The 16,360-nt window shown below is 35.5% G+C and overlaps 1 protein-coding gene across 1 annotated transcript in view; it reads left to right on the top strand.

The window, feature by feature from the left end:
* LOC127506437 (receptor-type tyrosine-protein phosphatase eta) overlaps positions 1-12,347 on the top strand; it is a 28,699-nt gene extending 16,352 nt beyond the window's left edge. Inside the window, exons 5-10 of the mRNA XM_051882922.1 lie at positions 9,655-9,936; positions 10,646-10,909; positions 11,021-11,287; positions 11,449-11,546; positions 11,845-11,940; positions 12,052-12,347. Coding sequence (XP_051738882.1) covers positions 9,655-9,936; positions 10,646-10,909; positions 11,021-11,287; positions 11,449-11,546; positions 11,845-11,928 — 995 coding nt within the window. The 3' untranslated portion in view covers positions 11,929-11,940; positions 12,052-12,347. The remainder of the gene's footprint in view (positions 1-9,654; positions 9,937-10,645; positions 10,910-11,020; positions 11,288-11,448; positions 11,547-11,844; positions 11,941-12,051) is intronic.
* The last annotated feature ends 4,013 nt before the right edge of the window (positions 12,348-16,360 follow it).

Here is a 16,360-nt window from a genome sequence, read left to right as displayed (position 1 = left end):
AAAGGTTTGCATTTTCCACTAAAACACCGTTGTCGTGTAAATGAACGGCCAAAATGCATAAAAAGTTTTCTAGTACATAGTACAAAGCTCATACATGACTCCCAGCATGCATAAATTATGCAGATGAAATTTCCTACAATTTTCTTTTATTCTTGGTATTTTATTTTTGCTGTTTTGTTGTGACATTAGTTGCTTGTTTTTGTGATGTTCAGAGTTTATCTGAATATTTTGTTGATTGTCACCACTGTTGAGATTCATATGCTGATCCTTGATGTCTGTCTGTGTCTAAATTGCGAAGTTATAAACTTTATCCAAATGATATTTAAAAAAAAAACAAAACAAAAAAAAACCTAAGACTCTTTGGTTTTTGCAATGCTGTTGAATCTTGTGCTGTATTTTCACAGAGTTGATAATGCAGTGCTTAAATGTATTATTGACACAGTCTGAATTAATCAACATTTTACTACTTAATTATTTTTGTCCCATGTGAGACACAAGGTTGCAGGAGACAGGAGTTATCCAGGAGCAGGCCTGAATACCCTGGTGTAGATTTTAATATTTTATCAAATGTTTCATTTGGCATCACTATTATGGTGATCAGTGTTTGCTTTAGTTGGGCTCTGTCCCTTCACTTTTCAACATTGCTTTTTCTTTGTCTACTGTAATTGTGTCTATAAGACATTTTCTATGATAAGAAAATCTGAGTATTGATGGTTGTTTTATCATCACATGAACTTAGACTCACTCAACTTTAGACTCATTGAACTGATTCAGAGTCTAAAGTTCTTATTATAGCTTTGAAACACTCTTGCAATTGTACTGTAAAAAAAAGCTAGGGCTTTATTGCAAGTTTATAGTACTGTCATCTTATTGTATTTCTACAATGCATATGTACAATGAAGATACCCAGCATGCAATGCAGCATGAATATCTCATTTTTGATACATTTTATCTGTGTTGCTGAACTTAATTTTGGTTCACTTTTAGCAGTTTGTGTTGGTTTCCTTTTTATTATTTGTTGAGCATCGCTATTGTTGTGTTTTGTATGTCTGTGCAGCATTAGGTGATGCTTATAAGAAAATACTGTCTTGTGTTCCATGCTAACGTTGTATTATTCAGATATGTATTTCAACAGTTGCTTCGTTATTGTGAAAACTCCATCTACAAGCAGTTATGAATATAAAATAAGTTACTGCAGCATCTTCATGTTAAAATTAATCATTCATGCTCAAGCTAAAAATAGTTTGACTACATTAACATGAATATTCCATATTCTAGCTCATCACTGTTTTAACAAATGTTTTCATTTGAGACACTTCTGACTTGGTTAGATCAAGAATTTAAAAATGAATATACAATGTCCAAAATCCCAAGCAAATGGACACTAATCACCATTATGGTGACTTTGAAACAATGACAGTGGTGAGAAATTGATTTCTAACAGTGCACGGTTAAAGACAACTTTAAAATGTGAATTCACAGTAAAACAAGAGTAGTAAATTACTGGGATATTAGCATCATTTTGTGTTGATTCACATTCATTTCTAAGAAAATGTCCACACTGTAACAACAACTAAAATAAAAGTCAAGGGTCAAGAGCCCAACTGAAGCAAACACTGATCACTGTAATGGTGACAAAGAAAACATTCAAGAAAACATCAACATCTAAACCTCTGTTATTTCTCAATAAGAACTTCTGTAGACATCTGACAGAAGTAAATTCAACCTGGTTAGTAATAAGTGAAGCTGGTAGTGCTGTTTGTGGAGTTTAACCAGATAGATTCAGTTGATTTCATCTGATGTAGCTGGAAGTCAGTTGTAGTTCTTGTCTTTCTGCTTGTCTCTTTTTTTCTGTTCTTGTTGTTCCTCTTTCCTTCAGTGATTCTGATTGTTGACAGCAGGTGTTCATCACTAATGCTCAATCACCACTCTGGTCTTGGTCTTAGTCTTGGAGTTTTGGTCTTAAAAACACCTCTGACATTTTCACGTTTCAGTTAGTCCAGCTTCAGTTAGTTCACAGTTAGCTATTTGCAAATAAGGTCAAAGGAAATGTTGAGGTTTTCTATGCAAAGTCACTGTGTGAATAGGTTGTTGTTAGAGATCAGACTGCAGAGCACAGAATCAGAACAGGACGATCAGTGGACAGGAGAGTATTGCAGACAGAGTGAGTTGAGTCAATAAAGTATCTTAATCTGAAGAGTCTAGTTTGTCTATGTGTAGTTTGTCCAGGTGTAGTACGTTTCCCATCGTGACCTGAGATTGATAACCAGCGAATCGTCAAGAAGCAGATGTGAGATGAACACACTGTGGCTGCCACTTCTCCTAAGTAAGTCTGTAAACTAACAGAAAGTCTTTACCTTACCTATACCTTTACCTTACGTTACCTATAGCTAACATGTGTAACCCTAAATTTGCTGAGAGGATACACACATACACTACAGGTCAAAAGTTTGCAATAATTCAGATAGTCTCTTCTGCTCACCAAGGCTGTAAAAACAGTAATATTGTGAAATATGTTTACAATTTAAAAATGTATTCCTGTGATGCAAAGCTAAATTACTCCAGTCTTCAGTGTCACATGATCCTTCAGAAATCATTCTAATATGCTGATTTGCTGCTCAAGAAACATTTATGATTATTATCAATGTTGAAAACGGTTGTGCTGCATCACATTTTTGAATGAAGCAGCACAAGTCTTAAAAGACTTATTTCAAAAACATAAAAAAATATTTTAATTATCCAAACACTTGACCGGTAGTGTATAACACTTTTTTGAGGAATATTAAATATCAAGAGAATGTCTTGCATGTTTCTTAAGACTTTTGTAAGGTTTCAAGTACATTTATTCTTTTACAATCATGTGTGGACTGTTCCTCTTTGATTGCACTCTCATTTACATCCTCAAAATCTTCCTGGAAAAGCTTCCTGGAAAAAAACCCTGGCTTGCCTAAAGTTTACATAACCAAGCCTAAATAATTAGCAGTATTCCTAATATTTGCATTGATTTCACAGTAACATGTATAAATAGTGGCAACTGTCTAATGCCAGTGCAGTAAGACAGCTTTCACTTTTATTGAAGATACAATCTCTCAATGTATTTCTAGATATTTTAACTGGATACGAAGACAAACTTACTTAACCCTTTGGTGCCCTTTGGTTACTTTTAACAAAAAAAATGTTTATATGTTTCGATTTTTTTTTAAGAAAAATTATGTCATCAAAATGCTATGACACTTGGTGACTTTTGTGGCACTTGCTATGTGAACACAATTGTGGACATGATTCAAAAAGGTTAAATGGTCTTAAATAGTCACACTTGTATTCCTCGTGGTCACAAATAAGCGAAATGAATGGAAAATATGAAAATACAGAGAATTTTTGTGGGGTACAATCTACAAATCGGCTACAATATAGGAAAAAAAGCACAGCAATGATGGGGTTAATTGAAAAAAATATTAGAAAAACGTATGAATTAATTGATTGTATTGTAAAAATTGTGGAACCAAATGATAAGAAACCTGATACAGTGGTGTTAAATTAAATTATTATTATGAATTATTTAAATAAAGTGAAATAAAGTGAACAGCATCTATAAATCACTTTTTTAGTGTAAAAAGCGGCAACATTTTTGATAATTGTAACAAAACTTTCATGGCTGCCAGAATATTTTGTTGTACAAATATATCAGAAGGAAGATCAGAACTTCTCGTTTTAAACAAACAAAAACATTTTATTCAAGTTTCATGCATTCTTGAATGTCGGTGTTTCTTTTAAAAAAGCAACATTTTGAGCAAAAAGCTTAGAAAATCGTGTTTTTGTCAAAGACTTTGTCCTGATGGGATTCAGAACGATGATCAAAACATAGATGGAGTAGATTGAGTCCATCAACACACCCAAAGCTTCACAGTCCTATACCTCTTATTTCATTCAGAAATGTTAGGCAGTTTTGATTTTTATGGTGTTGAATGTTTGATCATTACATTAGCTTACATGTGCCTTCTGGTTTACACAATACACAGATCTTCTTCTTTGCTTGTTTTTGAACCCAGAGATACTGTACTATTTCAGATGAGGTGTATTGAAAACATTAATGATTGGTGTTTTCGAAACATTGCTTCGAGATTTCAGTAAACAAGGCTTCATTACGTCATAACAGCTTCGAAAAGTTTCGTTATTTCAATCTCAGTGAACCCATGAACCAGTGTCTGTACGATTTTTACCTAAACTCAGATCAGTTTCATAAAGTTGTAGACATTTGTGATGACATTTGCATAATAAAAAAGAGAATAACGTAGTTAATTGCCTGACTAGCCGCACCATTCATAAAACAGCAAATTAATAAAAGATCACATCTTAAACAGACATTTCATATTTGATGGTATCTGATGATTTGTAGATTCCATTTAATAGATTATCCTTTCAAGAAAACATTTGCAATTGGTTTGCAAAAGGTGTTTTTTATGGCTGTTTTCATTGCTTTTACGAAACTGTGAATCATTTTCAAAGCAGCTGGTCCAACTGATTTGGAGTTTTGAAAAGCTTAGTTAGTAACTAGGAAACATGGAAATCCAGAAAAACTCATCAATGGCGAGGAAGTGTTATTATGAATTACATAAAATCTCATCAATGGTGGGGAAAGAGTTAAAAAACATTATTGAAAAAAGTTACATTTGAGGTATTCGGACATTTTTGACTGGGAGGAGTATGAGTTTGATCCCTAAATGAGGAGCACCAGAGGGTTAAGAGAAGTATTATTTTTGAGGTGTATGCAAACGTCATGACAACTTGAATTGTTCACATTCAGGCTCAGTCATATGGGCAGAGGAGGATTATTTTCATATTTCCCCCAATGCCACATGGGGCAACTACACTTTCCCTGAGCAAAATACCACATGGGATGAAGCCAGGGACCACTGCCAGAAATGCTTCAAAGAACTGACGACCATCACTAGTAGAAATGTCCACCTCATTGTGCAGGAGGACGCCTCTTTGGACTACTGGATTGGGCTCCACAGTTACAATGGTACATGGTCCAGATGGTCCAATGGGAAACCAGTTACTTATCAGAATTGGTACCCTGGTCATCCTGTGCCAAATAAAGAAAAGGAAATGATTGCTATATGTCCCTCAACTACAGAAACTCCACTGAGCACCCTAATAACTACCCCAATGCAAACCTCTACAGTAACTACTCCAGTAACCTCTACAGTGACTACTCCGGTAACCTTTCCAGTAACCTCTACAGTAACCTCTACAGTGACTATTCCAGTAACCTCTCCAGTAACCTCTCCAGTAACCTCTACCAAGACTACTCCAGTAACCTCTCCAGTAACCTCTACAGTAACTACTCCGCTAACCTCTCCAGAGTCATCTCATCCTGACATAATAGAAGATACATGTCCAATACTAACTGGAATCCTTGATTGCTTAAATATAACATATTATGATCTTGAAGATGTAGTGCATAATTGCACATGTGTGAAACCCCCGACTGTCACCCCTAAGACCACAACAGATTGCACCAGCCCTCATGCCACCACATTTAGCACCGTCTTTAGTACCACAACAACTGGCACCACAACAGAGAGCACCACGTCAGAGAGCACCACGTCAGAGAGCACCACATCAGAGAGCACCACATCAGAGAGCACCACATCAGAGAGCACCACGACAGAAAGCACCACAGCCAGCTTCTGCAAATTCGAACCCAAGCCAGATCCTGATGTGTACATCAAGGATGCTTGCGTGGTCCTGTTCAGCTATGGCATGTGGAAAGAAGTAAATTGCAGTGAAAGTCATCACTTCATCTGTTATGATGGTAAGGCCTTTGTTTTTGAGCACATCATATTGTTCGATTTATATTGTTGGCACTCTTGCTCTCAGACAAACATGGTTTGAACTGTTCACTGAAAGGTTCTAAACCTTTACTTTTAAGTGTAGTCAACCTGTAAGTTTCTGCCGATATACATTGTTGCACTTATCTGTCCGTAGAGCGCTTTTTTGGCGAAATATCCATTACCAATGTAACCACAAGAACGGGCGAACTGAGCTGGACTGAGGCACCTGGTAACATTACTCACTACAGAGTGATTGTCACTGGGAACCAGACAAACCAGACGCTGATCTGGCGAAAGGCACCTGGAAACATCACTCACTCCACAGTGGAAAACACTGGGAACCAGACGCTGAACTCGAGTGAGGCACCTGGAAGCACCACTCACTCCACAGTGGGAATCACTGGGAACCAGGCAATGAGCTCGAGTGAGGCACCTGGAAGCACCACTCACTCCACAGAGGGAATCACTGGGAACCCGACAAACCAGACATTTAATAATAAAACTTGGTTGTATATACACATAGAGAATCTGACACCAGGAAATCTGTACAGTGTTCAGGTGTTTCCTGTGAAATGTGGCAGGGATCTCAATCCGCAGAATATCTCCTTCTATACCAGTAAGTAGACTTGGACTTCAATGTGCTACAACTTTCAAAGTACAGCACAAGTAAGGGGTAATGTACAGTCTATCATAGGGCTGGACGATTATGACCTAAAATCAAAACCTCGATTAATTGAACATTTTACCTCAATCACGATTAGTGAATGATTATTTAGTTTTTTTGCCCTCATAGTTCACTTACAAGGTTTGTACTGTAAATATGCTTGACTATTAAAGGTGGGATATTTCTTTTCCTATTTAAAGAGTGATCTGACATAACAGCTCACTTTCAGCAGTTATTTTATCTATGGTTCCTAACATTTCTTACAGATTTCTGCTTGTTGTAAATCAGATAAAGATAAATTAGCAAAGTACCAGTACATAATGAGAGCGATTGCTTTTTTGAAAAAACATAATTCAATTTAACGCAATTTATGCTGCGTTCCAGGCAGGTTTTTGAGGCCGTAAGTCACAACCTCAAACCACGACTCATGACTTTGTAGCATTCCAGGCAAGTCGCGCCAAACTGCCTGAGCGCAAGGAATTGTGGTAGCTAGATGTAAACAAACCAGCATGGCAGGACCGTACGGGGCTTATGCTCATTTACAATCATTTCTATCGTTTCAGACACATAACATTGTAAAACATAATCATGTGTGTATTATTTATCATTATTATATTATTGTTAATTTGATTGCAATGTTATATTGTCCTAAAGTCTCACCGTGTACCACTTGCATAAACACCGCATCCGTAGGGGCTGCCATTGTTGTTTCGCGGGCTATGTGATGTCAGAGCGCAGTTTCAGTGCATTTTCATGGGTAGGAGGTTGGAAAAACACGGGTTATGGGTTTCCTGGAACGTGGCATTAGTCACAACGTCTCTCTGTTAATTGTGAAGCTGTGGGTTGTAAATAGTTACTTCAAAAGTAGAAAAATATATGCTATAATAACTTTTGAGTTTCTAAGCTACTTTAGTGATAAATCACAGGACAGCGCTGACGAGTTTCTGCGTTCCTCTCTGTGCGCCCGATCGTCACGTTTTGTACAGCTACTGCTTGTATGAGTTTTCGTGCCACAATGCAGCTGCGCGAGCGTGGTAGCTCGATATAATACACATCCGATCGTCTATCGCTTGAATGTCCAAACTGGCAAACCGTAAAACACATACAACTGACAAAGTTTAGTGAAGACGCAAAGCTCACTGCTCGCGCGCCGTAGTGTTGATTCCATGGACGGGGCGGAGTCACATGGCTACAAATGTGGTAGTATGTTTTTAAGGGGGAAGTATTAACATGATTAAAAAAACGAAATAACCGACATGGGAAAATTAAGTCGGTTAGAGGTTCTTAATTTTGGTTTCGATTACTTTTCGATTAATCGTCCAGCCTTAGTCCATCACCATGAGTTTATTTTCTGATAATGACCAGCTGACTGTACATTATCTCACTTATTACACGGCTACACACCCAATAAATAATTGCATGGATGTGATATATTGATGCGAGTTTAAATGGAATGCACCAGGTGCATTGGTAAGATTGACCAATGAGAAGAGAGCCGTATAATAATAAGGTGCACATTTTATGACTATTGTAAGATCTGGTATGTTTATATGAATTCATTTACATTTTACTTGTACTTATTTAAAGTGTCCCTATTATGCTATTTTCAAGGTTCTTAATTTTGTTTTAGAGGTCGCCTACAATAGGTTTACATGCATCCAAGGTTAAAAAACACTTTAATTTTCTCATAATATCCACTGCAGCATCAGCTCTTTTTTAGTGTCTGAAACAGTTCGATCAAGTATTCGGTCTCTCTAAACCCCTCCTTTCCAAGAGCCTGCTCTGCTCTGATTGGTCAAGTGCCCAGTCTGTTGTGATTGGTCTAGTGTGGAAAAAACAAACGCTTATTAGCATAACTGAATTTCAGCTCTTCCTCAGCACAGTGATATGAACAGTAATGTTGGTTTTACTGTATCAATTCCAGCACGAGTCCTCATCCTTTGGATGTGCTTTAAAGTGGATTCGTAGCACAGAAAACAGCGTCTTGACATGTCAACAATACAAACCAAACTCTTCTTTGAGGGCGGGGCAAAAGAGACGTTGTTTGCGGGCAGCCAATGAAAACCATTATGCAAATTGTTTCCAAACCTACATAGGCTCATGCAGAATGTAAGACTGACGATTCATTTCAGGTAGTTCAGGATCGCTTCTTTTTTTTTGGGAGACAATAATCTTTGATCTTTGAAACTTTTACATTCTCAAACAGCTATATTATACACTACATGAAAGGTAATATCCAAAAAAGCATAATGGGGCACTTTAACATATCTAAATAGCATTATGTAGACCTATGCAGTGGCTTGTTTGAACAACAATCAGTTTATTATTTTTCATCTTGGTGACTAATGAGCTGAGTGCTGTTCCTCTTTTAGTACCCTCTAGTGTGGAAAATCTGGCAGTAGTGAGCGTGACAACTGATACCGTCAGCCTCAATTGGAGTAAACCAGAAGGAGACTGTGACTTCTATCAAGTATCTGTCACAAACATGTTCAATAAATCAAAAAAGAATGAGAAATGTCTAAGTGAAGAGTGCACTATTACAGGGTCTAACTCCAGGAAACGAGTATGAATTCATAGTCAGAGCTACAGTGAACAAGACTATTTATGGTGTGCCGAACAACGTTTCTGATTACACCAGTAAGTGCAGAAGTGCTATCATGCTTGACTGTATCATCAATAGCTATGTTTCCAATTGCAAATGTAACTTTATTATGCGCAAAATTAGAATATTGCATAAAACATTTGAAATTGGCATTTCAGAACCATCAAACCAATACTTGAGATGTCCAGTTATCCAATCTTTTTTTTTTTTTTTTTTTTGTGCATTGAGGGATTTATTCAGTAAATGTGTTTCCATTGTAGTCTAGTCTTTTAATCAGATTTAAAAAAACAAAAACAAAAAAACAAAACAAAAACAAATTAAATGGACAAGGTTTTTATGCGCTTTTTTAAAATTCATGCACATCTTTGTTTCCACACAACATGTTTTTTTAGTGTGATAACCTAAAATTCATATAAAATGGATGGAAACATAGCTATTGTCAAAGTATCAAGTATTCCTGTGACCACAGCTTTCAAAAGCAGTGCAACAAACCGATGTTGACTAAAGCTCGATTGTTTTATAGACTGTCTTTTGCTGTATTTATTTTTCAGAGCCTTCAAAGGTTGTAAACCTAACATCAACAAATGATAAAAGCACAGCCATTATAGCCTCTTGGAACCTTCTTGCTGGGGACAATTCAGGTTACCGCTACTGTCTTTATGAAGGCAGTGACTGTACTACCTTTGAGAATCGAACAAACTGCAGCATTACAACAAACGAAACAATACAAGTGTATGGAAAAACAGATGGCACCAAGTATTGCCTGTGTGTGGAAGCACTAACAAAGAATAACAGCCTATCAGGAGAAATGGTTGGAATCCCAGCATACACACGTGAGTTTCATGCTCAGTTATTACATTAAGGCATTTCATATCATGCATTTAACTCCAACTGACACAAAGCTTAGTGTTTGTGATGAAGTTGAATGAAAGTTCATAGTTAAAGAACTATGAAAGCTTGTTTCCACCATGGAATAAACAATAAAAAAGGTACTTGAAACTTTTTATCTCACAATTCAGAATTTTTCAGAAAATTGTAGTTTAATTTGCAGTTTAAATCTCACTCATTTTTTTTTTAATCTCACAATTCAAACTTTTTTTTTCTCAGAATTGCTAGTTTATATCTCACAATTCGAACTTTGTAACTTGCAGTTGTGTTTAAATGTAATTTCTGAAAAAAAAAAAAAGTCAGAATAGCAAAATATAAACTTAAAATAAAAAAAAATAATTGCAGTTTTTTATCTTAAAATTGGGACTTTAGAGTTTATGACTCAATTCGGAGTAAAGACGTCTGAAATATAAACTCAAAATTGCAAGCAAAAAAGTCTTATTGTGTGAAATAAAAATTCACAATTACTTTTTTTTTTATTCTGTGGCGAAAACAAGCTTCCATAAACAACTGAAGGAGTTTTTAGGAGTGAAAAATATTTTGTTGTCCAAATGACTGCTTAGATTTTGTTCAAGCCAGTATTCAACAATAATGTACCATTTCCTAAATTCTAACAGACTGCCTGTTTTTTTCTCTCTCTTTTTTTTCATGCAGTCCCAAATACTGTGATCCTCTCTTTGGAAGCCAAAAGCAAATCCATAACAGCCAGCTGGACAATAAATGGGAAATATGAACAATTCAGTGTGACAATTGAAACAAATTCTATCTCTGCAGACAATTATAATCCGCAGACTGTCAATACCCACGACTTACATTGCAATTTCAGCAACCTGAAGGCAGGAGTGGAGTACAACGTTACAGTTGTCACTCTTAATGGTGAACTGAAAAGTGATCCTGTTAGAATGTCAACTTACACCAGTGAGTGATTATTAAATTGTGATTACTATTTTTCAGACCATTTGTCCACTAGCTTAAATTACTGTCAGCTTTTCATTTCAGCTATATAACATCTCACAAATTAATTCACAGAGCCTACTAGTCCTGGGTCAGCAAAGGCCACTTCTAAAAAAACTAACATAACTGTAAGCTGGGAAGAACCTGAGGATTCAAAGGGGGCCACGATTATGTATAAGGTGGACTATCATGCTCCTTTTTGGAATGACCATGAAAAAAAATATACAACTGATAGAGTGTACACCTTTCCTGATTTAAAATCAGGAACAAGATATAACTTTAGTGTCAGAGTTGTGGCAGGCAATAATGAGAGTGATCCAGTCTTTGCTTATGCAGTCACAGGTAAAGAGACGACATTTTGTTTGTTTATGAAGCAAACATTTGGCTTTGTTATTTACGTCTATTTTGTTTCATGATTATGATTTTTTAGCATGTTATTAAAATGATTTGCTTTGTTGAGCTGTATTTTTTTTCTTGTGTTTTAAAACTGTGTTTGTTTCCAGAGCCTGAGAAGATGACACTGACCCTCACAATGTTGTGCTCCTCTCAAACGCCACTTCAATGTGAAAAAAAAGAAACTCAGTCTGAGCTATTAACTAAGGTGAAGAGATGTTCAACTACATAATTATCATGGAATGAGTGTACACAAGAAATAAAGATGATGATTAAAGAAATACAATGATCAACCTGATCACTGCCCAACACTTTTTGATTGATTATTTATATGGAAATCAATACATTTGCACTATTATATTGATTACAAAAGCTTGTTTTAAAATTTAACAATATGTTTAAATTAAATCTTTTATCTTGAAGGCCCAATTTAAAGATATAACATATGACATGCAAATGACTAAAATCAGTTGGAAAAAAACTAAAATTTCCATTCTGTCTTTCAGCTGAATGGTACATTTGATGAAAAATTTCATGACAATGTCCACTGGAAGCTGAAGTGGGTGGAGAGGAAGAAGAACGATCCTTAAAGCAAAAACTAGGTACGTAATACCAGCTGGATATCCAAGCAGTCATATTTGTTGTTGTTAATATTTCTTAACAAGATTACAAATTTGTATTATTTATATTTAACTCTGACTCTCTTTTTACAGTAACAGTGTCCTTTGACAAATCCCTATGACGTGGCCCATACTGTAAAAAATGTGATCAATAAGTCATGGCAACATGTTTTTACATTACTTGTTTTACATAACTCATCAAAACAACTGAAGCAATTTCAGCTGTTTTTAAATGTTATACAAGATTCAACTCCATTTTAAGTCAGTTCAATATAATTTAAAGGGTTAGTTCACCCAAAAATGAAAACTATGTCATTAATTACTCGCTCTCATGTCGTTCCACACCCGTAAGACCTTCATTCATCTTCAGAACAAAATTTCAATTTTCTCTTTCAATGCCCAGAAAGCTACTAAAAATATATTTAAAACAGTTCATGTGACTACAGTGGTTCAACCTTAATATTATAAAGCAACGAGAATACTTTTTGTGCGCCAAAAATAACAAAATAGCGACTTTATTCAACAATATCTAGTGATGGGCGACTTCAAAACACTGAAGCTTCGAAGCTTTATGAATCATTTGTTTCGAATCAGTGGTTCGGAGCGCATATCAAACTGCCAAAGTCACGTGAACTATTGAAGTTTCAAAACACTTATGACGTAACGAAGCCTCATTTACTGAAATCATGGGATTTTGGCACTCTGAACCACTGATTTGAAACAAATGATTTGTAAAGCTTCAAAGCTTCAGTGTTTTGAAATCGCCCATCACTACATATTGTTGAATAAAGTCGCTATTTTGTCATTTTTGGCGCACAAAAAGTATTCTAGTTTCTTTATAATATTAAGGTTGAATCATTGTAGTCACATGAACTGTTTTAAATATGTTTTTAGTAGCTTTCTGGGCATTGAAAAAGGGAGTGTTATTGCTGGCGATGCAGGCCTTACTGAGCCATTGGATTTCATCAAAAATATCTTAATTTATGTTCCGAAGATGAATGAAGGTCTTACAGATGTGGAACGACATGAGGGTGAGTAATTAATGACATAGATTTCATTTTTGGGTGAACTAACCTTTTAAGTTGAAATTACAGCACTTGTACAGCCAATTTGATTATGCTTAAGTTTTTTAAGTTGACAATTTTTACAGAAACCAGAACAATCACTGAGATACTGAAATTTTGTTTTAGTTTGCAGTGCAAAAAAACTTTTTTTTCTGATCATGAAATGTGATTTTTTTTTAAATGCATTTAGCAGATGCTTTTATCCAAAGTGGCTTAGAAAAGAGGAACAAAAGCAATCTGTCAAAGAGCCAACAATATTTGTAATATACAATGCCAGGTTTATTAGACATCTAGATTATGAAACAAGCCAAAGAAGAGGAGGAATGCAGAGAAGAAACAGAAGATGTGTGTATGTGTGATCTGAGTAAAACTTATGTTGTAAGGACCAAATGTCCTCACAGGGATAGTAAAACCTGAAATCTTTGGCATTGTGGGGACATATTTTGGTCCCTATGAGGAAAACAGTTTATAAATCATACTGGATGGGATTTTTTCTTCTTCTTCTTTTGATAATGTAAAAATGCAGAAAGTTTGTGTTTAGGTGTAGGGGATAGAATATATGTTTTGTATGGTATAAAAATCATTATGTATATGGAAAGTCCCAATGTGTGTTTATATGTTTGTATTGGTTTAAAGGTGTGGGATGGTGAAGTGCTTGTCTTTAGCTTCTTGATGTTCTCAGTAGTTCGGGTTCAGATTCACATAGTTTTTCAGACTTGTAGGCCTATTTCATTTTTTTTTCTTGTCACAAAATGCAGACATATTCACTGTGATATTTGCTATAGTTGAGGGAGCTACATTTTTGTTAATGACATTAGAAGTTTGCTATAGCTTCATGTGATTTACATTTTTAATTTTCATGATGGATTATTGTAAACTATTTTGGATTTTTTGGGGGATTGGTTTTCTTTATAAATAAAGCATCACATGGCTTTATTTCACTACATTATACAACCATAAGTTCTCAGTATAATTATTTTCTTTCAGACATCTGATATTCATTCACATCTCCAACCACGTCCTCCCTAATAAGATGCACTGCAAAAAGGGGTTTTCTTAAGTGTTTTTGTCTTGTTTTCCAGTACAAATATCTTAACATTCGTAAAACAAGATTACTGGAGAAGCAAGAGATAGACCTACTAAGTTGTGTTTTCTAAAAAAAAAAATAGAAATAAATACAAATTAAAAACAAGACAATATCTGCCATTCATTGTCCTTTGAATTAAGTTTTTTTTTGACTATTCTGGCAGATATTTTTTTTCTTGCTTTAAACATTTTATTAACCAATCCTAAACTGTTGCCATCGTTTTGTCTATGAATTGTGTAATATAGATCCTGTAGGCCTATGTGTGGGCCATTTTAAACTGCTTTATACATAAGTAAATCAAAAATATGAAATGGGTTTTGACCTCTTCCACCTAAAGTGGAGTACTCATAATGGTGATTTTAAATTTTAAATTAACTAGGAATGAAAACAAGGCTGTGAGGAACTGGTGTGTTCAATGGATCGTACCGATTGTTCAGATGACGAAACGTCTCTCCGAAAAAAAATAAGTTGACAAAAACAGTTTTGAAAGTTGTGAGCTATGAGGTGATCTAGCACATTTACAAAGTTCGCGCCATTGAAAAGGCAGCTTCGTTTTCATCCTCGTTAGTTCTAAATTTCTGTGGTCAAGTACTGTGGTCAAGTTTACTTTATGCAGAATGTGGGTAAAATAGTCTGTGGGTTTTTCCATCCAATACAATGCATCTATACAATGTATCTAATTTGCATATTAATATGTTCTTGGGGCAACATGTAATGAAAAAAAGTGTAATAATGGGAGTAATAATTGGCAACATTTTCATAATAATATCTAATAATTAATAGGAATATTGATACATAATTTATTTCGCTATTCACTTGTTGTGTCTCCCAAAATGCCTGATAAACATGATTTAAGTCCTGTAGTACAGTGGACGTGTAAAATCGATGTTCTGTTTTGTAACAGAAAGTCATATTTTGATTAGAAACCCCGTAACATTTTCCTGAGATGTTGATTTATGACAAACAATTTGAAAATTATTCAGATGTAAATGATAATAACAAAATATATTTCCATAAGGGTGTTAAATTTGATCACTAAATCAATGTCAGTCATATTTAAAGACCAAGGAGAGGGAGTGTTCATGGTGAAACCTCCGAACATTTGGTATCTCTGCAAAGCCCTGAATGTGCTCATTACAAGACATCCAGACTTAAAACTGTGACATGTATGATATCAGAGAAAATCACTAAAATATAAAGTCCACCACAGAGGACAAAAGTCTATTCCTGGGTCCCAGGAGGATATATATATATATATACAGGTGCTGGTCATATAATTAGAATATCATCAAAAAGTTCATTTTTTTATTATAAATTATTTTTAAAAATGAAACTTTCATATATTCTAGATTCCCTACATGTAAAGTAAAACATTTCAAAAGTTTTTTTTTTTAAATTTTGATGATTAGAGCGTACAGCTCATGAAAGTCCAAAATCCAGTATTTCAAAATATTAGAATATTTCCTAAGATCAATCAAAAAATGGATTTGCAAAACAGAAAAGTTCAAGTTCTTTAAAGTATGTTCTTTTGTGCACTCAATACTTGATCGGCAGGACATATTACAGCAAATGACTTGCTCCTAGCACAAATTACTGCATCAGTGAAGTGTGGCATGGAAGTGATCAGCCTGTGGCACTGCTGAGGCACTATTGAGCCTTCAGATCATCTGTATGTTGTTGGATCGACTGTTTCTCATCTTTCTCTTGAAAATATCCCATAGATTCAGGTCAGGCATATTGGCTGGCCAATAAAGCACAGTAATATCATGGTCAGCAAACCACTTGGAAGTAGTTTTTGCACTGTGGGCAGGTGCTAAAGTTCTGCTGGAAAAGGAAATCAGCATCTCCATAAAGCTTGTCAGCAGATGGAAACATAAAGTGCTCCAAAATCTCCTGGAAGATGGCTGCATTGACTTTGCACTTGATAAAACACAATGGACCAACACCAGCAGACGTCACGCCCCCCCCAAATCATTACTGACTTCAGAAACTTCACACTAGACTTCAAGCAGCTTGGATTCTGTGCCTCTCCAGTCTTCCTTCAGACTCTGGGACCATGATTTCAACATGAAATGCAAAATTTACTTTTATCTGAAAAGAGGACTTTCGACCACTGTTCACTGTCCAGTTCTTTTTCTCCTTAGCCCAGGTAAGATGCTTCTGACATTGTTTCTGTTTCAGAAGTGGCTTGGTAGTCCTTTTCCTGAAGATGTCTGAGTGTGGTGACTCTTGATGCGCTGACTCCGGCTTC

The sequence above is a fragment of the Ctenopharyngodon idella genome, chromosome 23, assembly GCF_019924925.1.
Source record: "Ctenopharyngodon idella isolate HZGC_01 chromosome 23, HZGC01, whole genome shotgun sequence".
NCBI classification, from domain to species: domain Eukaryota; kingdom Metazoa; phylum Chordata; class Actinopteri; order Cypriniformes; family Xenocyprididae; genus Ctenopharyngodon; species Ctenopharyngodon idella.
The sequence above is the reverse complement of the archived record's forward strand: the minus strand, read 5'-3'. Positions and strand labels throughout refer to the sequence as shown.